Source organism: Crocodylus porosus, unplaced genomic scaffold, assembly GCF_001723895.1.
Source record: "Crocodylus porosus isolate Cpor-Errol unplaced genomic scaffold, CroPor_comp1, whole genome shotgun sequence".
Classification (NCBI taxonomy): Eukaryota; Metazoa; Chordata; order Crocodylia; family Crocodylidae; genus Crocodylus; species Crocodylus porosus.
The window spans coordinates 19,912,170-19,937,941 of NW_017728925.1; the positions used below are offsets into that span (position 1 = coordinate 19,912,170).

General features: G+C 39.3%; 2 protein-coding genes across 3 annotated transcripts in view; one reads left to right on the plus strand and one right to left on the minus strand.

The window, feature by feature from the left end:
• RALGPS1 (Ral GEF with PH domain and SH3 binding motif 1) overlaps window positions 1-25,772 on the plus strand; it is a 210,599-nt gene that overhangs the window by 78,197 nt on the left and 106,630 nt on the right. The window lies entirely within an intron of this gene.
• Window positions 87-25,679, minus strand: ANGPTL2 (angiopoietin like 2). Its single transcript, XM_019541067.1, has 5 exons — window positions 24,409-25,679; window positions 11,926-12,787; window positions 1,549-1,742; window positions 808-1,078; window positions 87-473 (listed from the first exon to the last, which is right to left on the minus strand). The coding sequence occupies exons 2-5, from the start codon at window positions 12,731-12,733 to the stop codon at window positions 274-276; spliced, it is 1,473 nt and encodes a 490-aa protein (XP_019396612.1). The 5' UTR covers window positions 12,734-12,787; window positions 24,409-25,679; the 3' UTR covers window positions 87-273.

The following is a 25,772-nucleotide window of genomic DNA, read 5'->3' on the forward strand; positions in this document are numbered from 1 at the left end:
AAATACACTTAAAGGAGCTCCTCGGGAGCTCTGCACTTGCCGCCGTCACCAGAGGAGCCATGCCCCTCCAGCTGCCGGGGGCACTGAGTTCATGAACACAGACGGCGTTCATGAACGCAGTGCCTTGTTCGTGGATTTCACCATTCATGGGGGATACGAAAATGTATCCCCCGCAAATGGCGAGGGTCGCCTGTATTCGAGCTAGCACATGCAGCTACTGCTGATATTTCATTGTTTTGTCTTAAAGGGCAAGTTAGGAGAAGGAAAAACAAATCAGTGGAATGTGTTGGGGTTAGGTCTGATCATCATAACAACTTTTTTTAGTGAGTATGATCCCCCCCGGAACTCAGCCCAATAAACACCATCTTGGTATCGACTGCGGTAATGTCCTCCCCGGTACCAGACTCCATTAAGATTTGAGTGAGCACAGGCATTGTACCACCAGCCTCCTTTCTGGTAATGAGCACAGTTACCTGTGGAGAGAGACTGCTGGTCAGTACAAGGATAAGCACAGTCTTGCAGCTGCAGCAAACAAACTAGCTAAACTTTAATAAAACAGACTTCTGGTCTACACATTTTTAAATATATTAAATGTTTACATTTAGTTATTTTTTGTAGTGAAAGGCAAAGCAGATGAAGCCTTCCTCTTATAAGCTTCTATTCTGCATCTGAATCCCTGCAAGTACAGGTCAACTAGTCTTTCTGTTTGGTCATGCTGTCAGTGTTCATGAAAGTCATTAAATTATACATAAGATTTTAACTATTACAGGATTTTATGAGCTGCCATCTTTCTTTAGCACTTCTCACCTGTGTATACATCATGGTCTCTGTCCAGAGTGGTGAACTGCTTCCCATTGTGCCAAGTGAAAGAATCGCCTGCATTGCCATTGTAACGGCCCAGTCTCAACTTGTAATATTCACTTTCTGGCTCCAGTCGGAAACTGGCATATTCAGCAAATACTTTTCGACCAGACCAGTCTTCCATTGTTATAAGCAGTTTATAGTTGCCTTGGTTTGTTAGCCAATAAATATTTTCCAAACCCAGCCAGTACTCTCCATCTATGTTACCGAATCCTTGCTGTGAAGAAATAGACAAATGGATTACTATTGTATATGTGTTTTAAATGTAAACCTCAATGTAGCCTTTGCTATAGAATCATTGTAGCATCCCCATAATGGCTTCGTGGACCACATCTGAAAAAGTAAGCCCAGTTCCAAGTCTCCTTCTCACAACTTCACCCACGTGTTCCTGCAGTTGAAGCTGCTACAAACTTCTCAAGGTGCAAAAGACTGTGCAGTGAGTAATCCTGGAATTACCTGACCCAGAAGTCTCTTACTGCTCCCTCAAAGTAATTGTTCGGAGAATGCTTTAATAACACAAGTGTGTATATCCCTTATAAAAAGTACCTGCTTCACTAGATGTTGAAGTCTAACCCTTTTTTTCCCGCCCCTGCTAAGCTAATGGCCTGGCTCTACAGTTCCTTTTCAAGTCACTGTTTTCAAGAAGGTTTTTGTGAAGAGGAAATAATTAGTCTTGCATGTCCTAACCTTGTACGTCTCCCAGTTCCTGAAAAAGTTAACTGATCCATCGAGCCGCCTCTGAATGACTGTCCAACCACCGGGGTCATGCCGTTGGTCACACCACACCTGCATAAGTCGGTTTGTATTTTCAGGTTTCACCAAATAGATGGAGCTGGTGTCATGGCCATCTTCCAAAGCTTGCAGACAGTCTCTCCATGGTCCTGTTCCAGAACAAACACTGCAGTCACAAAGTAATGGAACATCTCTTCTTAAGCCCTTTTACTTATTTACTGACAAAGGAAGTTATGTATGCTTTTTATACGATGCATTAATGTATCAGTCTTGGGTGCTTTCAGGTGATATAAGACATGAAATTAGAACAGTTGCATCCATCCCTGTAAGATACGTAGTTACAAACATGCGGGTTATTTATTCTGATGCACTCAGAGGGCACTTAGCATGAGTTAACAAGCTTTGATATACAGATGCTTGCGTTTAAAGTGTCCTTCATGTGGTCTAACTGTAACATATACCTTCACCCTTAGAGTGACAGAGGAGCCAGGTAAAACCACTGGAAATCACAGCTGACTGTTTGCTTATGGGAAAGATCCTTCTTATTGCACCCAGGGTCAGGGAGGCTTAACCCCCTTAAACGCACAGTGTTTGAAATATCCACTAAAATCCTTTCTGTTTTAGCAAACTCATGCTCTGAGATGGAGCACGCAAGGCATAGCTGGGGTTCACTGTTTTGTGATTTATAAACCAAAAAGCAAACTCTGCCTCTGGGAAGGTAAAATAAAAGTCCCAGTAAGCATCTATACCAAGCCACGTTTATCGAGGCTGATTTAATTTTGAAATGTTGGAGTAAATAAACTCGAAGTACTGGGTACTCTCCACCTTAGGCTGTCCCAGCTCTGATCAGCCAAGAGAAGACGCATTCTGATGCTGTCCTGTAGAGAAACCCTGCTTTGTTACAAATTTGATCCAAAGACCCTCCTGTCCGCCACTCCAACTTGGGAAGCAGGAAGTCTTATATCTATTTCCCTGTAGTTTATTTGCTTGGCCCTTGCTAGCATCCAGCCTTTAATAACCAAAGATTCATAACGGGTATATTGGGCTGTACACACATGCACCCCAAGGCCTCATCAAAGCTGAGTTCTCTGAAAACATCTGGAGTGGCACAGGAGCGCAAGTGTCCATGCTCCCATGTCAGCTGGCTGCATCTGGGGTTTTTAAACGTGACTTTCAGAATGGGAAGAGAAATGAAACTGGGACTTGCATACAGGGTAAAAACCTCTCCTGTACTTTTAAATTAACTTTAAAAGTCCATAAAAACATGAGAGTAATCACAGCATAACTATATGTGGAACATATAAAAGAGACTAGAAGTTAAAGCAGGAAAAACTTCAGCAGGAAAAAAATAACCTGTGTGGAAAGGTTTTCCTATAACATAGTGCTTGATGCAGGATTTGAGCTCATGTCAAAGAAAACACTTTGAGTGATTAAAAAGTGTCTACCTACCACATATTAGAGTCCTGTATTTTGTTGATATTCTTACAGAACTCTTTTGTAAGTTAGCCCATGAAAACAGGCAAGCGTGTTGCAAAAGGCATATTGCAGGCATTCCTGAATTTGGGACCCACTCACTCAGGGCATAGATTGTAGGTGGAAATGCTAGATAAACTGCTTTGTTCTGTTGCCAGTCTTACCACATCAGCTGACACAAGAAAACGCTCAAGCTATTGTCAGTGCTCAAGTAGTCCAGATGGGTTTTAAGGTACTGAAGGATTACTGAAGTACGGTGTTGATCATATTTTGTAGAGAAAACAGACCTAAGTTTCCACAAACAGATACTCTTTTCCTTTAGAAAACAAAATGGTAAAGTTGACTTTGGCTTCTATTCTGGATTATGGGTTTCCATCTGAGCAGCTGCCAAAAATAACATTGGCATGGCTATTAACAATAGAATCAGCAACACAATGCCAACATAGGCATTTAGCACAGTCAACCTGACATCTGAAGGCAAGCTAAAACGATGGTTCAAATATGTAGCATGATACACTTGGGAGGGGGGAGTTAGATAGATAAATAAACTGATTTAAGTCTCTGTTATCATAGAAATTACAGATAAAGCCAACCCATTTGCTGGGAGTCAGTACAGGATTATGTCTTGCATTTCGTTGAGCCTGTAAGGCATCAATTTCTGCAGAGTTGAGCCTTTTGAAAAGAATTTAATCATTTCAAAGAAAAATTTTCTAATATGAAAACACTCGGCTTCTATGTGGAAAAAAAATGTGAAGCCTGTCAGTAAAAAATCTGACTCTGCTAGGTATTCTTCAGTATGTTGAGCCTGGGCTGTCCTGTGTGCTTGTGATCTGGCTTGTAATTTTGGTCAGTTTACAAAAGCACGAACTGCCTGTACTAGCCAAGCACCCAAGAAACCAACTCTCATTTTGTGTTGTCTTAACTAATGTGGAGAGGGGTTCTGCTCCACACTTCAGACTCAGAGAAACACTGTCATTCCCAATTTGCTGGAAGCACAGAGGGCTGGCATGGAATGTATCGTCTCAATATCTGTCTTCAAAGGATTGGATCTCTTTCAAAATGGCCTTATTTATTGTTCATGTTGGGAGCCTGAGCTGTAATGCACAGCTTTTTTCCATCTTTTAATCGTTTTATGAAATAGTGATAGAGGATTTACTAGACTTCCTTTTCACATTCTTGTACAGTTCAGTAACAAAATAAGGGTTTTATCCAAAGCGAGCATATTTTTAATAAACTTGTTTGGAGAAGGGGACTGACTGTGTTCTCACAGTTACATCTCTGCAGTCACTGAGAACTTCTGCTAAATAGTGTCTAAAAATTAATGCTGGAAATCGTTGCACGTATTGATATATTGACAGTTGCTGTTTTAAATGATGCTCAGTAAGTGAACATGGAATGGGGTCTGTGTGGTAAGTGAAGATACCAGTCACAACCGAAACGTACTGTGGCGTTAGCAAAGGACTTTTAAGAAATTCACACGAGCAGGAGTGGGGAGGAAGGCTTGCTTGCACACTTTCATTTGGGAAGGTCTGAAGCTTTTACTGAGTATTACCATTTTTACCTAATGGACAGAGTAAATAGTACTACTTGTTTTAGACCCCCAAAGACTTTGCTACCTGTTACGTTCCTCTGCCTCCTAGAATGGGTTCAGTCCTTCAGCTGATTTGTTGTTTGTAATGCTTAGTCTGCAGCACTGTAGATTCACGGTATGCCCATGGGAAGAGCTCCTCTGGCAATTTATGTAAGCACCTCATTGCTTTGGCCAGAAGTAAAATGAGAGAATTGAAATAGTCATGTTTTTATATAGGTGAACAGGAAAGTAAAATGGTAAATAAAATAATATGGCAGCATTTGGCTTAGTGCCTCCAGGTTTGGTCCTCACTGGTTTACAGAGAGTTGTCTCATTCTGTATATAACTTCACATTGATGTACATTTGTTGCATATCCAGTGGGCTGAGAAGTAGTTTTATCCAACTGCTGTCATTTATGATTGGCAATGAAAAGGAAGGAAGCATAGATGAAAATTAAGGAGAAAATCGGTCGTTCTATTTTATGTTCATAATTACTAGTTGCTCTCCTCAGAACCAAAGCAGAATAATAAAACTAATACATCTTATTTTCACGAAGAACCAGATGGCAAAAGTGTCAGGGCGGTTCCCATATATTGCATTATGGTAAAATATGACCATTTTGGCAAATGTATGAACCAAAGCATGTGACCCTAATTTGTGCAGTATAAAATTCATGTAACTCAAATTATTGAACTCCAAAGATACTTGTACAGTTTTACAGCAACATCTACACGTTCTTTTTTTCTAGAAGTGGCTTATTGTATGATGGAGCTAACCAATTTTTTTTCAACATATCTACATAACATTTTTACAGTGCATTCTGCTAGTGCTGTTTGTTATACAGCCATCGCTTTTCATTCCCCTAAAATATGATGGGAGCTAAAAACAGACTATGATGTATCTATTGAAACATAACCCAAACCTTTCCTGGTAAATTTAATATAGTACCCAAGTCAAGTCTATTTATATCTTTTTTTTTTTTTAATTTCGGCACATTCTTTGTATATAGAAATCATGTTTTAGCCTTTATGAATGTGGGGGCGGGGAATACCCAGGTTGCATTTTTGGTCTCATGTTGGCATAATGTATTCATTATGCCAACATTTTCAAATACTATTAGCAGAATGTTTTAAAAGAGTATCAGAGTAGTACTTTTATTATGTACTTGTATTGTGGCAACATGTGGGGGGCTTTGGTTACTAACTGAACAAACTTGTCACCAAAAGTCAGTCCCCATCCCACCAGTCTTGTAATGTAAACAATATTTGCATTTGCATCCATTTTCACACAGATAAGCATGATCAAAATCAATGATATAAAACACAATGCAGATAGAATCAAGAGTTGCTTGGAGTGTTTTCTCTGATACTCCTCACATTCCTATGTTAAAATCTCTCATATTAATTTTGACTAAAGTTGATACAGCTGCCTGTCAGTCACAATACTGTCACATGGAGCAAAGAAGAGAGGGTTTTTATATATATATGGTCTGAACAGTCTTGCTTGTTTGTAGATTGTAGAAGCTGGATGTTTTTATGAATGATGAAAGGTGCTATGCCAAATGGAATGATGCTGAATATGAATTGTTCTTATAATTCAAATAGATTTTGAGCTATAGACTTTTTAGTATAAAATGGCCAGAGAGATGTTCTCTGGTGTTGTTACATTTTAGTGTGTGCTTGCTTACCATGAACTTCTCAAATTTCTGGAAAATCATAGTTTGATTAGAGACAGAGTTTAGTCAGTGTTTACTATTTTGGCAATGTTGGAAAGTTATGCTACTTTTCTGAAATGGCATACATGAAGCTATGATTTTGCTTGGTCATTTGGTAAGAAAATGACTATCCAAAAGCCAGGAGGTTTAAGATCTGAAAGAAAATATTTGGATTTATTTAAGTATAATTTTTTTCTAAAAAAAAAAAAAAAAAAACCAAACCAAAAAACAAAGGGAACCTAGAGTAGTAGACTATCATACAGCCGATGTGGACTGTTTGATATGACCTTACCTAGAGGGAGTGTAAACATGCCTTACAAAGTAACGTTGACATTAAATTAGACTCTTACGTCACATTACTTAACTATTTTTGAAAAAGTGCAATTGTACTAAAAATTAATTTATCCTACTACAATATAATAAATTAATATGATGATGAGCTATTTTGCTTCAATTTGGAGTCTTGGCTAAAAGTGAAAAGTGGATTCAATTGATGGAATATTGATTTTTAGTTGGGAAGGCATGTTGTGTAAATGTGGATAGAAGTAGTCCTCTAGTGCTATTTCACTTCCTGTGTCTTGCTTGGAAAGGAAAGTTGTGCTAAGTAGAAATTGCTTTCCCAGAAATTAAACTTGTACATCATGTAAATTAAAAAAGACAACGAAATTAAAGGATGTGGAACTATAGATTTGTACTGCCCTTTCTTCTAAATGCCTGCATCACATTGGCAGTGTTCTTTCCACCTAGAACTAACAAGCCCTGCCAGCATATATGGACACAGCTCAGAAGTTTCTAATTCATGGTGACTTTAATTATGCCTACTAATTTATTTCAACTGTAGCGAAGTCTTGGCACAACTGGTTTGTGTCATCTTCAGCAATAAGATAATTCATTACAAACCTCTTTCATTTCCCTGATAAATGAGAGAATCTGGAATCTCAAAATCTATATTTCAGAACATGCAACTTTTCTTGTGCCACAAAAATGGTTTCTGCTGGGCAAGAGTATCTTATTCTTATACTTGTAACCAAGAAATAGAGTTAACTATTCACTAATTCTGCTTCATAGTCTTTAATCCTTTTGTCACACAGCACAACAGTAGAAATAATTTTGGAAATGGTATGTTGTTTAAATCCTCCCTGTAGTCATTTGTCACAGTTCTCTGTTTCTTTATTTTTTCATCCTGTTTACTCACTTTTACTACCTGAAACTCCATTGCAAGATTCTCTTACAGAACTTGCATGGACTGTTGGTAGAATACATAAGTAGGCAGTTGCACAGCAAGCAGATTTCCAGGAGGTTGCTCTGGTAGATTCTTTGCCAAGCTAGACAGTGTTGAATTTTGTGAATTGGTATACAAGGTATGTATCATTGTTATTATTTTGATAACACCATGTAGTTCTGGTACTTTGATTTATGCCTGCTAATTCATTGTTTCCATCATTTAATATAACATGTTTTCTCTGCTCCTCACATCTGTGAAATAGATCCTTTTAATTCTGTTTTTCTAGACAAATATTCTTCCTTTGTATGTTGAAAGTATGTGCCAGAAATGAAAGAAGTATTGGCAAAGCGGAATAACAAATGCCAGTAGGCTTATCAGGAGAAAGATAGATAAAAGTATTATGTAAAATGGCTAGATATGGGAAACATTAAATTTCATGCCCAGAAGGAGGCTGAGAGCGGGGCAGAACAGCCACCCCTGCAGCACCGGTTGCTGCTTCTGCACCCTACTTTGCAAAATCCTGGAACTGCTTCTGATGGCAACAGATCATAATGGCACTGATTGTCAAACTCAGCACCCAGCTGCCGTTCCTGCCACGTGGTCAGAAAGTGGGATGCAGTTACGCCACTGCACCCTTTCTGGAAATGCTGCTGATTCCTTTAGGTTTTTCTTGGCACTGTAAACGAAAACTGTTCCTTGTTGACTAGTTTACTTAATTACCAGGTCTTCTTTTTTTCTCTCTTCCTGGTTGTATCACTGTAATATTTAATGAATATCAATCTCTCAACCACGTTTATGCACAGTGACGCAAAAGAAATTGAGAAGATGGACTGGAATCATAGGTATATGGGACACAGAAACCTGGCTATGGGGTACTTCATGAAAGAAGTCTTCGCTTAAACGTGACCATGATTTTTGCAGTCCAAATGCAAGACTTACTTTTTTAATAAGACCTTTTTCCAGCACTGACAGTTATGCACATAATAAAACAATTTTCGTTTTTCCCATTGAATTGGAGCCATGTTTTTTTGATTAAGTAGGTGCATAGCCATTAGGTTTATGCATTTGTGGGCACATTGCAAGAACATCTGCTGTGTAGCAATACGTTGTTAGAAGTGGGTTTTAGAATGAAACATCTGCCCAAAGCCACTGTGTCATCTGGCCTAATTATTTCCTAAAAGAAATGTGGGTCTCCTTGTGTTGCCAGTTAATTTGGAGAGTACCTGATGATCTCAGAGGGTTTGAAAAGACCCTCCACAAAATGCTGGGAATAAAAGTGTGCACCTCCTGTGCTCATGGCATATTGTAGTTCTTGACTGCCAGGTTTCAGACACCCAAATAAGCCTCTTATTTTTGGTAAAATATTTAACTACCCATCTCTGAAAACCAGGTCCCTTTTAGATGGATCATCTTGGGCACACACAAATCACTGGTTGTTTCTGAAAATGAAAGCTGAAAGTGTAACTCTCTGGGAACACTTGGCTGACTTAGGGATTGATCTTTTTGCTATGCTTGTAACGCATATGTGCTCAGCAGTGCATGCATTCTTGCTCCTGTCACGCATAGAGGGAATCAGAATTATTGCAGGATTCCCAGAACACCCTAAGGGACATGTCAGGACCCTTTTGCCTCCTGTACTCCTGCCTGTCATGCAGGTACAAGACATGAGCTTGGGGGAGAGCTCTGTAGAGCTGTTCTGCTTCCTCCCACAGTGATGGTGGAATGGGAGCAGATGGGAATGAGAATAGGGGTGGCAGTGAGCCCCTCACACTCCTCCTACACACTTGCTAGACAGCACAGCTGAGCCAGCCTGCCAGTGGAAACCACTGGTCCAAAGGTTGGAGTTGACGTAGGTTCCTTTACTTCACAGTGTAGGAGGGAACTGGGGACTGTGCTCTGAGCCAAATCTGTTACTGTTTGTTTATTGGTATTACCATGTTCTGCATGCTCTGCAAGCACAGAACAAGACGGGCCTTGCCCTACAAACTTACAATCCAAGTGTCAGTCAAGAGACAACAGGTGGATATAAACACCTAATTGCTACCTGCTCCTGGAGACAGTGGAGATTTTTACTACTTCTTACTTAGGGTTACTCAGGCCTTGTGGCAGAGCTACAGTTTAAAGCTGAACCAGTGTTACTGGTCAGTCATAAGGAGCGTGGGGTCATGTTTTCACACAGATGCCATTTTACATCTGATGACTGAGTGGGGATCTGGTTAAAAGGGATCAGAGCTGTTGTGTATGAGTTTGTCTTCCTGTGGTTGCTGTTCATCACCAAAGAACATACACAGCTTACAAACACAGACCCAGAAATGTACCGTTCACACAAGGAGAGCTCTGCTTATCCAAAACTGGTCACAGTCTGGACTGGCAGTGTTGGTTGCCACAGCTTCCAGCACCACTGCTCCCCTGCCATCAAAGGTCCAGACCCATGGGGAGTCTTGCACACCAGATCACATCTGCAGGCTGACTGACCCCCATGCACCAAACCCATGTTTTATCTGGCCCATGGACCAATGTCTCCCGTGGGATCCAGCTTCCAAACCAGCCCTGTGCTACCTGTACAGCCCACAGGGCCAGAAGGTTAAGCATCACTGGTCCTGAGCCTCAGGCTTACAATAATTAACCCATTTCTGGGAGTAATGTTGGGTGAAGTTCCTAAAGAGGTCAATGATTGCAGCAAATACAAATTAACACAAGTGCAAACTAAACCTGGTGTGATGTTTTACAGCTGTAGGTTTTAGCACCTTTGCTCTCTCATGCATGTGCAGAATGTAGGTCTGAAGGACACCACCTGGGATTACTTTGTTAGTATTATTTGTATTAGTAAAAAGAGTATGTCACTTAATAACTGTGACTAAAAATAAAGAGTCTAGGCACTCAGGAGTTAATGGAGGTGGTCCCAATCCAGTTTATTTTCATCTTAGGAACTGTAGTATATGTAACATTTCAAGAAACAGCCAGAGGCCAGTGTTTCAGAAACTGACTTTTACCCATTACTATAAGTGGACCATTACTATAAGTTGAACACAGTGTTTTGGCTGTTCTTGTTTTCATTTTTTAATTGCTCCCAGGTTAATACTTTGTACATCATGTTTTAGCCTGAAGCCACTGAAATGCATGGAAATAAGAAGTTAATAATGGAAAAATTGAAACAACCATCAAATGCTGTTTGAAGTGAAGTCACTTCTTCCTGTTTTACATTCCTAGGGTAGTAGTAACCCAAGAGGGACAGGAAAGTGGTGTTTTTTCATCTCGGGCACCAACCTTCTGAGTGAATGGCTGGATCAGAAGTCTATCTGAATTAGTGGGAGTCTTACCAGCGATTTTTTTGTTTGTTTGTTTGTTTTAATGGGCTTTGAATCTGGCCCCATATGACCAGAGTGTCAAATAGCAACATGGTCATTACTACTTGTTAGATGATGGACTTTGATTTTTTAGAGTACAGCCACCCTTTCCTAACATCTAAGAAACATAATAATCCCAAATCATACCTACTCCCTCACAAAACTCTCCCACCCAGATGCTTGTCTTTCTCTGTTCATCATCTCCCTGGAAAAAGCCTGGGGAGTGAATAAGATGCAGCTTGACCCCAAAGATCAGTGAATTCAGGCTATGACAAGGTGAGTTAGAAGTCAAAGCCAGAAAGTTTTTGCAGTGAAATTAATACCTGACATTGAACCCAAAACAAACTGGGAGGTAGTGGAACTCTCAGAGAACAAAGCACTGTGCTTCATGAGAAGCAGCCTTACAAATGGGCTACAACAAGAGCTGAAGTTGTTGAATGGTCTTAATGTGGGTACAGTGGTGGTAATGTGATCCAAGTGAAGAGGTGTGACTCATAACATGTTTTCGTCCCATCTCCAAACACAAATGTTAAAGCATTCTTAGCTGCTGGCACTACCTGCACTTTGCAGAGGAGCTGCAGGTCCAGTCTTAGTCCCAAATTGCAAAGCCAGTAACAGAAGGTATAAACCCCTAACAAAAGGACTGATACTTCCCCTGTGAATTCTCTCAGTAGACTGGCCCAATATTCTGAATATTATTAATCTCAGGGTGAGCTCTAACCAATTCACATCCTCTGCTTGCATTATTGTTTAATAAAATAATGTGCTCTTACCTTCCTTTTTCATATGCTTGCATGACAGTATTTAGCAGAATTTGCAGAAATCTGACAGGCTCATACCATAAGCGCTTCTGCTATGACCCCAAATTTGCAACCTCAGGGCTGTCAACCTTATGCCTTAGTGTCCATTCCACCCCAGCCCCCCTTTATCCCCCTAGAAATTACACTGTTAATCACTGTATATTAGAATAGATATAATCCAGTGATTCCCATAATGACTTACCAGATGGTTTATCAGTTGAAGTTGGACTACTTGTAACTGGTGGCATGGTTGGTAGAGTTGGTGGTAGAGCCTTTAAATTCTGATCACTCTGAATCTCATTGGTAGATATTTGGTTAATGATACGGTTGTAAGTGGGAGGTTGATACACTCTGTTTGGTGGGGGGGGAGGCTGGGGTATTGGCTTTATGGATGGCATTCTTTGACAGTGTTCTTCCAGCTGTGCAATAATTATAGACTGATTATTGGCAATTGTCATCAAGTGTTGGTATTTGTGCTCTAAGTCTTTGTATTTGTTTGCAAGCTGCAACATATCAGCAGTTTGATTCAGTATCTTATTCTCAAGTTGGGAAAGTTCTAATGCATTGTCTCGTTTGCGGATAATTTCATGCAGTAGCTGCATATAAAGTTGTGTGACCCGAGAGTTCATGTTTCGACTCTCTTTTCTTAAGAGTTTAACCTCATTTACTATCCCACCATCCACCTCCACCAGTTGCTGAAGAGTCTCTATTTGCCTCTTTTGCTTTAGAAGTTCATTGTTAAGTAATTCTAATTCTTGTTTATTCACCCTGTTTTCAAGTAGAACCTCAGGCTCCTTTGAATTAACACAAATGGCACCTGTCACTCTCTGCTGAGGTACAATAAAGGTATAAGTGCATTTGTCCTGTGTATCAGCAGACCGCTTATACCTATTCATGTAAATGAATTCTTGCTCTGTGCCCTCATCGTTGTCTTCAAATTCCTGTGGCTTGCTTGCGGTGGCTCCCATGATAGCAATTAAGATTAACCAGGTCAGTCTTGTTGCCTTCATGATCCTTTATTTTTTTTTGGATATTTTTCTTTTGTAAAGGCCCTTTTAAAAAATCTGTTTAAAAATAAACAAACAGTAAGTAATAAAAAGAAATAATACCATGAAAAAGGTAAGCAACTGGCACATACATCAAAAGTAAACTAAAAAAAATACCTAAATACATGCTACAGTAGAAGTAACCCTCCAAGTATAACCAACAATACCCAGGATCTGCATTTACAAGCTCTGAGCAGAAACTTGATTAACAATACTAGAAGTGACGCAGAACTCTCGGAATTGCATGAGGTGCAACTTTGACACAGTATGGCCACTACATGTTATTTTACCTTAATTAGTGGCCTTAGACCTCAAACTAGAAAGTTTTGGATAAATTGAAACCACAGTTTTTGAACCACAACTGTTTTGAACCACAGAGACATTTCTACACAATTACTTATCTTTCACACATTTATTAATTAGAAAATTGGACCTCTAAACATTGTGTACATTAAACTTGAACATTTTTGACTGGTGACTTTACAAGTCAGAGTAACTTGAATTTCTTTTCATCTGATATGTTTGTTGCGAGTCTCACAAGGACAGCGATGTTCGTTTTGTGCTTCTTCTAATAGCAGTCTGACTTAACAATAGGTACTAACTTATTTGTTTTCAAGAGTCCTACCCATTAATATTTGCCCTTTTACATCAGTTTGACCTATTAATATTTCACCTTTACACTAGTGATACCATTTGGGGGTTATTTGATTTTAATCTTCAAAGCATCAAGCTAACCAAAATGGATCCCTCTTGTACTTGATAGAATGCGATCACCTCAACTGCCAAATGCTCGTAGCCAGCAGCCTGTCAGCCTGGTGCATGGGGATCACTCGGACGAATAGACTTTCCTCAGGCTATTCCAGTTTCAACTGTGCAACCAGTTGGCTCTTTAATACTGAAAATCTGTAACAGTGTTTTGTTGCTGAATAACATATTTTTCTGAACATTTATCATGTTGTGTCTCTCTCTAATGGTGAAAGAGAAAAAGATCTCCATAGTCCATAATGTTTTTGGAATCATATAAAAGTTCTTATATCTTTAATTATTTATTATGATTTTATAATAATTTACAACTCAGTATTTTAGGGCTACAGATGGATAAAATGTGTGCCACAAATGCATTGTCATCTATAGGCTAAGTCACCTTATTTACAGTATGGCAGTTTGTGCTTTTTATTTTCTTTGTTCCTAGGGAATCTCTATGAAAACTGGTTTGCCCTTAATGCATGAGAAATCAAGATGCTTCTATGATATTTCTAGGTTGTTTTTTTCTTTGTGTTCTAAGGAAGAATAGTGATCTTAATTGGAAATCCTTGTAGCAAATGACCTGCACTGTGTATTCCATAGGCCCAGGCGTGACTTCATTTTCATGAACTAGTATTATTCTCATGTGAGGACGTAGCTGATAATTGGCTTCTTTCTGATGAAATTAGGATTTTTTTTCTTGGTCTCTCTGAATGATTCTTGCCTCACTGTGTGCTAATAGTAACTCCCTGTGATGAATTTAAAAGGACTATATGACTTCTAATAGGCATATAGAGACAAAAAGTCTGTAGTCTTTTTTACCACATACATTTTTTTTATTCTGACTTTGGTATTTTAGCTAATATTTTGAGGCCTAAAGAACAACGAAAACCTTGGAAAGTACTGAGAGATCATGTTGCATTTAAGTATATGTGCATATGGGTAGTTTGTTTTACATGAGAATAATACAACGTGAAGTTTGTTCAGTATGTAATGCCTGGTTTGATTTCCTTTCTTTACCAATATGTCATTGTGGTTATGTTTTCTTATATATATAAAGCATTTCACACAAGGTAATGATTCATAACTTGGATGACAAAAACAATCCATCTCGGGGGCAGATTTACTATACTGAAATCATTAAATTTGTAAGCAAGGGTGTAGTAACAGTTGGAAAATAAAATGACTGTTATGGGGCCAGATTTGATTTTCATGTTGTAAAAGGACCTGTTCCTCAGGAAGCCTGATTTGATCCTTCAGGACATGAACCTCTGCCATTCCCTGTGGTGTTTGTGGTAGGGTCTGCACTGGGTCCAGAGTGCAAGGCTGGTCTATGGGCCTGATTTGGCCTGCAAGCCAGCCCCACATCATTCATCTAGCCTTTTGGACCTGCTGGGTTTGTCCTACAGAGTTCTTCCCCTTGTTCTGGAGTACCTCGGGCCTTCTGTCAGAGTGATGTGGCTCTTGTTTTCAGTAATTTGGCCAAGTAGTCATCAGCAGTCCCTTGGTACAGTGAGGGCATTCTTCCAGTACATAAGGAAGTCATTGATGAGGCCATGGATGACTAAGGAGGCTGATTGGAGATCCACATATTTGACTACAGACACCATAGATAGTTGCAGGAAAAAGGAGTAGTGGTGTTGGGTCACAGCTCTTTCCTTTGTCTTTTGTTTCTCCCTCCCATAGTGAGGCAGGTTTCCCCTGAAAGATCAGTGCCTTGTCATACATCATAGTACCATTGGGGATGGTTCATTGGCTCAGTCCTGCCCAACAGAGCTAGTGCCATATAGATATGGCTTCAATGCCAGTGGTGTCGCTTGAGCCAGAATGCTAGCGTTCATTCTTCTGTCTTTTGGATTAATATGGAGGATTTTCTGAAGTCGTTGCTGATGATAATGTTTCAGCTGTTTGTTATGTCATCCAAGTTTCACACCCATACAGTAGGGTATGGATGACAACAGCCTGGTAAATGAGAAGTTTGGATCCAAATGTCATGATCACTGAAGGCATGATTTCAGAGACATCCAAAGACAGCCTGGTAGATTTTATCCAGTGTTAAATATTGTCATCTATGGGCACATCTACATGTCGCCCTACAGCGACATAACAATGTGCTACATCACTGCACAGCATGCTGTGGTGACGTAGTGATCACGTGAGTCTACATGTAATCTCCAGATACGTCGCTGTAGTGATGCACTCCCCCAGGATAGTGTGCTGCTTTGACAACATAGCAGCAAAATCTAACTGTGCACTGTGCTTTAGTACTTCCAGAAGGACGTACTAAAGCACAACTCTATAGCAGTGTTGCCATATGGCAATGTGTAGACGCACCCTATGTTTACTTTTTGGGAAAGGTGGCTTCCCAGCTAGGGGAAATGCTCAGTGTACTCCAAGGATTGCTCTCTAATTGTAATACGTGGAGGAGCAACTGGTTGGTTTGGGGTGAGTTGTTAAAGTATCTTAGCTTCATAAAGTGAATCTAAGCATTTCATATGCTTCAGAGAAGCAATCAAGAGTGACCTGGAGCGTTCAGTTGTGTGGGCACATGCAACACTGTCATCGGCATATTGAATATAGTAATGAAGATGTTGGTTTTTCTGGATTTGGAATGTAACCAGTTGAAGTTAAAGGGATTTTCATCCATGCAATACTGGATGCTGACTCCAGATGGAGTCTATCAGCAATGAGATGTGAAATAGCTGTGGTATAGCTGAAAGAGTGTTAGTGCAATTACACATCCTTGCTTGACTTGTTTCTAATAGTGAGTTGGTCTATTTCCAAGCCATTACTTTGGACAGTTGCTGTCATGTCACACTGAAAAATCTGATAATGGTAACCAATGTTGTCAGGCGTCCAAATCTCATCAGGGTCTTCCATAGGGCGTCTCTGTTGATTGAATCAAAGGCTTTATTCAGGTCAGTGAAGGCCATGTAAAGATCTGTGTTGCTTATGGCTCATCTGCAGCTGTGTAGCAACAAATCTGTTGTACCTCTGAGTGGTCTGACAGCATGCTGGGACTCGGGGAGAATCACCCCAGCAAGGGCAGTGGATCTTCTGAAGAGAATGCGAGTGAGGATCTTCCCAGCTATGGACAGGCGTGCAATACCATGATCGTTGCTGCAGTCTGTTCTATTGCCAGAGTTATAGCTTGTACATATTCACTAAAGACTTGGTAGTTAAAATCTCTAAACCAGTGGTGCTCAAGCTTTTAGGCTGGTGGGCCAGTAGTGCCCAGTATATCTGCAGGCTGGATCTGACCAGTGGTCCCAATCTGGCACCCAAGGCAGTCATGGCAGGACCCAACCAGCTGTGCGTGAGGGAGGGGCATGTGGCCTGGCCCCAACCCAAATCTGTGGGGGGAATGAGGTTTGACTCGGCCCAACCTGCGATGGGGCTTGGGGGTTGTCAGTGGAGCAGGGTGGCAGTATTAATTGCCACTGCTTCCCTGCTGCCAAATTTCCTGACCCCTTGAGAGTTTTTCAGGCCGTATGCCATGACTCCATGGGCCACATCTGGTTAAGCATGCCTACTCTAAACATTTTATCTACAGTAAGAAGGTACCATTTTGGACTGTAGGGGACAAGCAAGGCTTCTTGCTCCTGGGTGCTCTTGGGTCCCTGGCACTAGAACTGAGCAGAGACGTAGTTAATTGTGTTAGCCTGAAGCCAAGTAGAAGGCAGGGTAGATTTGCACCGTATAAAGTAACCAAAGTAGATGTATATACAGTACAAGCCTTCATGGGCCGCAGCTCACTTCATCAGGTGCATCACATCACAGCATCTGATGAAATTAGTTTTGTGAGCTGCAACTTAAGAAAATTTATTTGCCCTGATTTATAACATTTACTTTTCATGTTTTCCAGAAGGTCATTTCCTGTAAGGGGTTGCTCATAGTCTGTGGTGCAGTTGTTTTTATCTCTGAGTCTGTGCGTGTGCTTATATCCAGGTATTCTGAGCGACTGTTCAGTCAGTCATTAACATTGCTCTGATATAACCCAAAGAGCTGACAGATTCTCAGATTTGTTTAGTAAGTTTCAGTAGTGATTCAAGCACATGTCAGCAGCTGTGATCCTTGTCGATCCATTTGAAAGGTGTTTATACCTGACAGTTCTCAAATTTTAGTGGAATTTGAATGACACTCGCTCTTATTTTTCGTAAATAGCAAGGGATTGTTCCATGTGTGTTTGGCAGGAATCTTGACAACTTGTCAGAGACAAGTTTGGGGTTCAGTGTGCCCAAAGGAGAAAAGAACTGGCTGCTGCAAACAAGTTCCATGTATTCTTTAAAGCAAAGTTATTTGAAATCCTAGAAAAATTGGGAACATAAATTAAAATGACCCCAGACAGCTTTAACTTGCATAACCAGCATTTGCACAGCAGGTCACACTTAGTGACCCTGGCAGTTTTCCAGGACTCGTATTTCCACACAGATGAACTATTCTTGCAAATGTCTCCAGCATGGTAGGTGTAAAAAAGGCTTTTATTTCCATATGTGAATTGCAGGCCTTCTTTCCTCGCAAACTCTATTTATTGTGACCCATGAAAGGAAACTCATTTTTTCTGCAGAGTTCCCTTGTGTCCCTCTTGCCTCATGACTTTAATTGACTACAGAAGTTGGGGTAAATATTCCTTTTTCAGGCTGAAGCAAATTCTAAGAGTTTGTTGATATTCTCCAATAATAATTCTTTTCTCTGTTTTAGAGAATTGTAGGGGAGCAAAGGAAATTCAGTACATTGTCTTCATCTTAACACAAGAAGACCCAAACTGTGTCTCTTGTGCCTTCCCTCAGGGCACATCCTTAAATATATTTCATGTTCCTTCATTGTACCTACTATTCAGCAATTGGACACTTGTTTTACAAATTACACGCTTTTCTCTGTGGGCTGTCCACAGATCACTTTTTTTCCTTCACTGTTGCTGACTGTACTTCTTCAGTGAAAATTGTACGTGAATAACTGTGAGGAATGAGTGACGATTACTGGCTTTTGTTACCACTGTGAGAGAGGTTACATAAGTCAAATGACTTGGAGTGGATGAAAACAGCTTTCTAAACAAGATGTCTGCCTGAACAAACCTTGTGCAATGAATCTGTAGGAGAGGAGGAAGTACTCAGCGAGGAGGAAGCAGGAAATGGGACAAATGAGCACATGCTGTCTAAACAGGCCTAGGGAAGGTTAAGACACTTCAGTCGTCAGTACCTCAAATTATTTGTGTAAGCAAACATTGTATTTTATTTATGTACAAGAGACTCACCTTTTATCTAGGTTTGTTGTGAGATTTTGCATTTATTGCATCTCCAGGGGCCATATGTTCCAGCTCAACTCTTTGGATTCCTGCCAAGTATTTGCATTAGCTGTTGCCCCTTTCCCCATAACTAGAGCTGCATCTTGGCCAACCCCCCACTTGCCAAGTCCAACATGTTTCCTTCGGTCAGTCATTGTTTTGAGTCGCAAGGGTTGGACACCACTTGACCCAGGACATGGGTGGCTCACAGATATGAAATTCCCCTCTGGTATCTGGCCACCCCATCTAGACATTTTACCTGTATTCTAGCCCTGGTCACAAAAACAAGGGCCCTTCTGCTTCTTGAGCATCTTATTTCCTGCTGCACCGTCCTCTGTGGTTTCTTAAACTAAAATGATTCTGCCTTTGAAAGCCAGGAACTTTTAAGTGCTGTCCTTGTTTCCTAAGTCCATGAACCTAAAGTCCCCTATTATGCAAAGCTATGATATTTAAAGGCAGGCATTGCCCACAGTGTCAGTGTGAATTGCCATAACTGCTTCCAAACACACCTGGTCAGACAATATGTCCTGTCCCACACAAATGTGAACTCCTCTGCAAACAGCTTGAACCATGGGAGGAGCTCCTGTGCCATTAGACCTGACCCCAGTTCCCCAAAATGGAATAAAGAATACCAGCAAAGGATTTTTTTTTTTTTTGAAACTGTAATTTTATTTACGTTAAGGCCTTTGCCAGCAAAGCTGTGTTGGTATTCTCCTATCCTCCATAGTTATGCAGACAAAACTTTAAGTGTAGACCAAGCCTTAATGTAACTCTGTAGGTGGTTTGCAGTAGTTAATAATGAATTGGTTTATGTTTGTTCCTTCATTGTTTGTTAAGCTAATTGCACCTCAGGGGAAACAACTGAAGAATATTCATTTCATCTGATGAATGATGAAAAAACAAGCCTTCAGAAAAAGATACTATATGTTTTTCAGTTTTTTTCTCCCTGTCCCTGAAAAGGAAAAGCAAATAAAAGGTATTTTCTTTGAACTTACTAGTTGCATGTAGGCCATATTGTCCTGTTTGCACTGTAGGGCATATCTGTAGGACCTTTCTAGCTCAGTCAAAATATATTGCTTTGATTACTTTGAATATTTTAAAACACACAAATGAGATTCCACAAGACTTGAGTATTTTACTATCTGAAATTAACTAGGTATTTCACCGCATGAATTTTGTCATAACCTTAGGGTAATGAGGTTGTAATATTTTTCTAAGCAAAGTTTCATGCATACCTGTGTCCCAGCTTACAAACGTTCCATGTTTTGTCGCTCAGTTTATCATAAAAAGATGTGTTGAAGCTGACATTCTCTGGTGTATTTTCTTAGACATTACTTACAGGAATAAGGCATATCTTGTACTTAAACTGTTCCTTTGTATAGCAGGTGGTTATGATAATGCCCCTCAGAATTAAATTTCTCATTTTTACAAAATATACATACAGGTGATCATATTGAATTACTTCACAGATTTTTTTCCTTTTTTCCTTTTCATCACTGTATGTGCTCTCTAAGGCATCGAGATTTTGTGAAAGCTACCATATTTATAACCCCACAGTACAGTGGAGTGCATCATATAGATCAAATAGTTAGTGGCATTAATTAGTTAGTATTTGTAATGCACTTCCGAGAAGAAAAACAAAAGTTTTGAGATTTTATTATTGTTACTGTAGATGGAACATATCTAATATGAAAAGATTTTTGTGCCATTTAAACTTTGAGACAATGAGGGAATAGAATTTCATGAAACATTTTTATGGAATCTAACTCTGGTCTTTGCACCACAGTTTAAATTTCAGTGTCTTTAGAAAACAGCAGAGACCACAGGAAGGATGGATTGTGGCTATCACTGACTCCTGTTATACTATTTAATAGGATAAGAGTCACAAATCATTTTCAATCATGCAAGTGGGAAAACATTTTAAGATTTAAATTAATTACTGTCTGCTGTGAGTCTTCAGAGCAATGCAAAAGGAAAATAATGAGTTGATATAACTATTGTCTAGAAAACTTCAACTGAGGCAGTACTGTGTGTAATGAATCAGCCATAGTTTTCATACCAAGGGAGACCAATCCATCTTCACTTTCATAGGGATACTGCTGTAGGCAGTGAGCCTAAAATGTGCCGGTAGGTAGGGGTAGCTGACTTATTTTCTGCTGCTCTTTTTTTTTTAACATGCAGTGTATGGTTATGAAACCAGAGACAAGTTGGTATGAAAGCCTCATGCACTGGGCTGCATAAATGCTGCTTTGAGTGATATATCATGCTGTATCTACCCCAGGGGGGCTGCTTTTACAGGGACAGCGATTTTCTTTCTTTAAGTCAAGATACTACACAAAGGGATTTCCAGTAACTTTTGGTGACGTTATAGATTGCAATACAATAACTACATCAGAGAGCCTGGCTAAGTAAATCTGCTTGACATTAACAGCTTAATGCCCAGAGCTGAGAATAAATTTCCAATTCAGGAATGAAGGAACCAGCATTTCATCTCACTAAGTGTTAAAAAGAATTTGGAAGTTGGGTTATGAGTTGAGGAGGCAGCTTTTTATGCTGGAGTTTTGATAAATCTTAAAAAAAGAGATGATCTTTAAGTGAGTGTTTGCACTTGAGCAGGACCTCTTGAGTGAGCAGCTGGGTAGAACAAAATAGGATTCCCAGTTTGCATGGTTGGAGCATTCAAGGGAGATAATTTTCTATTTTTTCAAGCAAAACACAATACCTGGACTATAATTGCATTGGGAAGATCCTGTCCCAAACTGTTACTTTTTATTATTGCCCATTTCTCTCTCTTCATCCCTATAATGTGGTTTTATTTATATAACTGCAATATGCTCATCTTTCTGGTAACATACGATCAAGTGCTCCCAGCTTATTCTCACCCTTTGCTGTCTTAAAAAGGTTTTCAGTCTAGAGTCCATCCTTAGATGCAAGGCTTTTAAGTTGAGTGCACATAACTTAATTACTAACTTGGCACTCCAGAAATATTCCAGATAGATGTTAACATCTAAAGATAAGGTGACAAGCAGGAGGAGATGACCACTTACTGAAGAGTACATAATGTTCTGGTAATGACTCTCTTAAAATATTTGTTTCAAAAGAGGGGGGAAAAACAGCATCCTGAGCTGTGTAGATGCCAGGGGATTAATTTTGCAGCAGATTACCAAATCATTGAATGACTAAAGTTTAGTCAGCAGGTGAACCAATCACTTTCCATAGGCTGCTCTTACTGCAGTGGAGTTAGTGATACATTCTTAGGTTTGGGTGGGAAGGCTCCTGAGCTGAACAGCACATTATGCAGCTCTTTGTGAAGCTCTCACAATCATGTACACACACAAATGAAGGCAAATTCATGAACGGCTTAATGTTAGATGAGATGGTATATATGCCTGTAAAAAATAAGCCCATATCGATGACCATGTGTTCACATGCTAGACTGTGATAACAGCTTTGTTACCTGGGCCTTTCTGGAGAAGAGGCAGCAAAGCTGCAGTGGATGTCTTTGTAAAATCTTCTAAGCTTTTCCCATCTATCACACTGAGGTGGCATTGTTTTAGATTGCAGTAAGCAGACATTTTACCCATTAATTGGATTGTAAAAGCTAATAGAACTAGGGTGCCAACTCATATTTATTTAAGAAGAATCATCTTAATTCCTGTTTCTGCAAAATTTGGTAGTCAGTGACTACAGAAATCCTTGCAATCATTTGCCCTTTCCAAATACCAGGTAAAAAAATTAGATCTGTATTTCACAACACATTTTCTGTATTTTTCTCAAAGTTGTCCAGATTCCTAAACATTACGTCCCCCTTTTCCAGTAATTCTTTTGTATAATGGTGTGAAGCTATGATAGCAAAATCTCATTGTCCTTTATCTCTGTCACAGCTAGTGTGATATTTTTGTCTGTGCTTTCCAAGAGTAGAAAGATTAATTGATTTGGACTTCTGATCGAGTGAACTTTTTCTTTTTCTTTTCTTTTCTTTTTTCTTTTCTTTTCTTTTCCTTTTCTTTTCTAGGGGATTCCTATGTATCAAACAAATCATCTTTCTGGAATATTAGGGTTTTTTAATTACAGAGCATGTTAGCTTATTTCAGTTTTTCTTTAAAGAAAATGGAAAAAAGTTCACATGGAACAAAAATTCTGAAATTTGTAGAGTACAGTTTAATTACAGAAAAGATGATGTATTGACAAACTAGAAAAACTGCAAACACCAAACTTACACATTGCTGGGGAGAACTGCTTTGTGTTTTGTGCCATTAATTATTAAATTCCCATGTAAAGCATGCTAAGCTTTTGGCTGAAATGAACTACTTCAGATAAATATGTTGTAATACATTTTAAGTTCAGCTTTTTCTGCTTCCCTCAAGTTGCCGGTAACTCCCAAAACACTATTTCATTCTTAAAATATCAGTGTTTTTGCTGGGGGAATGGATGACTAATGAAGTGCTGCAGTGAGAGTTTTTAATTAGTTCTTGAAGAACTCTTGTTTTGAAATAGTAGGAATTGTTTCAAGAAACTTCAAAGGATTACATGTCCTGTGCCTTCTATCCTCCAAAAAGAAAACAGCTCATTTAAGTGAAAAAAAATGCTTTTCTTTTGTGGATCACTAAGAAATTTAGGAGGCAGCATCATTTAATAGGTTATTCTTTGTGCCTCATTGAAGTGAGCTGTCACAGATTGGGAGGTGTAGCCATTGAAAGAGAGCACTGCATTTGCTCTTACTTCCCTTAACACTGGCCTCACCTTATTTTCCACATACTCCAATCTCTGCTGAAAAGCATATAACAAGCTAGCTCTCTGTCTTTCAGCCTGTTACTAGTATGTGATAAAGACCTGCCAGAGAGTTTAGATCAGAATAATTTTGACTTTTATTTTCCTTGTAAAAATATTTGTATTTAATTGATAAAGGTGGTATATATTACACTTACAAGAAAGTGCATACAAATTCTACTTTCTGCTTTTGAAGTGAAGGCTCGGTTAAGCAGGACGTTTTACAGAATCTGTTGTTACTTTCTGAAACATTTTTATCTGTTTTATCTGACTTAAATATAGGAGAGAGTGAATACATGATTCCTGACTTTAATACAGCAGCTTTTTTTTTTCAAAAAGCAGGCATAAATGACAGAATTATTGTCAAAAAATTGCTGGAAAGCATACAGTTATTTCACATATATATTGCCACTTTCAGAAGAAGACAAAGTAATACAGAGTAAAGGAGAGTAAAGTTAGCTTCATGTTCTCAGAGTTCATTGCTAAGCAAGAAGTCCTGGATTGTCTGACTCTATAAAATGTATCAAAAATAGTTTTACCGAATATCCATTTTTTATATTTGAAGTAAAACATAAGAAAAATCAGTGGCTACAGCCCCTATGGTATTATACAAGGCCACCTTTGTACCAGTTGCATATGTTTGCTCATTTAATAGACATTATGCATTTCCTGATTAAACTTGTATTACAAAGATTGTAATAACTTTCATAACAAAGCAAAGCAGTAAATGAAAGCCTGGCTTTTTAAATCAGCCACTCTGTCTGCTGGTAACAATGTAATCAATGTGAAAACATCTGTATATCTTAAATGTAAACCAGCTGTATTATGGCAACATTCTTACCGTTTCCTTTGGCTTCTTTCTTCAGTCCTAATGTGCTTTTCATCAAAGGTTTGCTGAACAGCTCATCCACAGGAATCCCAACATTTCATTTAGCTGGCTGTATCAAAAATACGTCTCTTCTGTGACTGCAACCTCGACTTTGCTGCTTGGGAGATTTATACATGTAATAATGTAATTGGAAAAGTAAATACCTAGATGTTGTAAGAGAGTCCTGCTTTCCTCATTGATTCAAGTCTCTTTATAGAAGAAGACACAGCTCAGCTGCTAAATGGAAGCCATACATTCCCATGCTATAGGCAGAGAGGTACAATGGGCTGCGGTGGTTGATGAAAGGAAACTCCAGCATTTCAGTTCTAAAGTTTTGAATCCATCGTTTCATGCAAGACTAAAGCACCCTTATTTGAACTTCAGTTCCTTTGTGGTGGATTTACATCCTGGAAGAAAAAAAATCACCAGGCACGCAGCAAGTACTGTAGACAAGTTCTGGTTGGATAAGCCCTTTTCCCCCTCCCACAAATACGAGGGATCCACCAGCAATAGACACACTGAGGGCCTCCCCCTGACCGCAAACAGTAGAGGGGAGGGCTGGCTGAAACCAAACTTTAACACAGTGATGTCACAGCTTGCAGCAGTCCAAAGTAATCTGGCGTGCAGCAGGCTGTCTCCTTGCCTTTGGCAGGGAGCATTAGCAACACTTTCCTCTGGATAGCTGAGCTTGGAAAACTACACGTTACATACAAAGATATCAATGCTTTGTAAACGGTTCAGTTAAAAAAAAAAAAAAAAAAAGCCAGGATTTTACCTTTGGGATTACGTAACGTGTTTCTTAGCTGTGTTTTTCTGTTGCTTTTTTGCAGTTAGTTTTTTTATAGTAAAGCTTGTCTGAATCACTCTGACCCCTTGTTCACAGAACTTAAAAGCAAGTTGAAACTAGACTCAGATTTTCTGGAGTTACTGATTAAATGCTGATATTAATCTGAAATGTGTTATTTATCTGCAATATATAATATGCTTTGGTTCAGAGACATTCTGGAGTCTCTTGTATATTTAAGAAACAGGATTTTTAAATTTTAGAGCAGATTCAACTGAAAACTCCCTTGGAGGAGCTGCAGGTTTGCCTCTCTCTAGCATAGTTTTTACAGTATAACTGTTGATATGAGGAGGTGAGATGGAGCATTTTTGCCCTTAGAACATTTTGTATAGCAACCCCTAAATGTATCTGAGGTTTTTACTAAGACAGCGGTTGCATTTCATCCCTCTTAGCTCAGTGTGAAGTTTAAAAAACAGATTTTTTTTTTTTTTTTGCTTTTTAGATATAGAATTGCATAAAGATGCAAATAAATAAAAAGGACTGTTCTAATCTG

Bases quoted from the DNA above. Each gene is read 5' to 3' on its own strand.
- ANGPTL2 (XM_019541067.1), bottom strand. From the start codon at position 12,733: ATGAAGGCAACAAGACTGACCTGGTTAATCTTAATTGCTATCATGGGA. The intron at 1,743-11,925 runs GTAAGTCATTAT...GTTCTGGAACAG, and splicing joins TTCAACTGATAAACCATCTG to GACCATGGAGAGACTGTCTG. The intron at 474-807 runs GTGAGAAGTGCT...CTCTCTCCACAG, and splicing joins AGACCATGATGTATACACAG to GTAACTGTGCTCATTACCAG.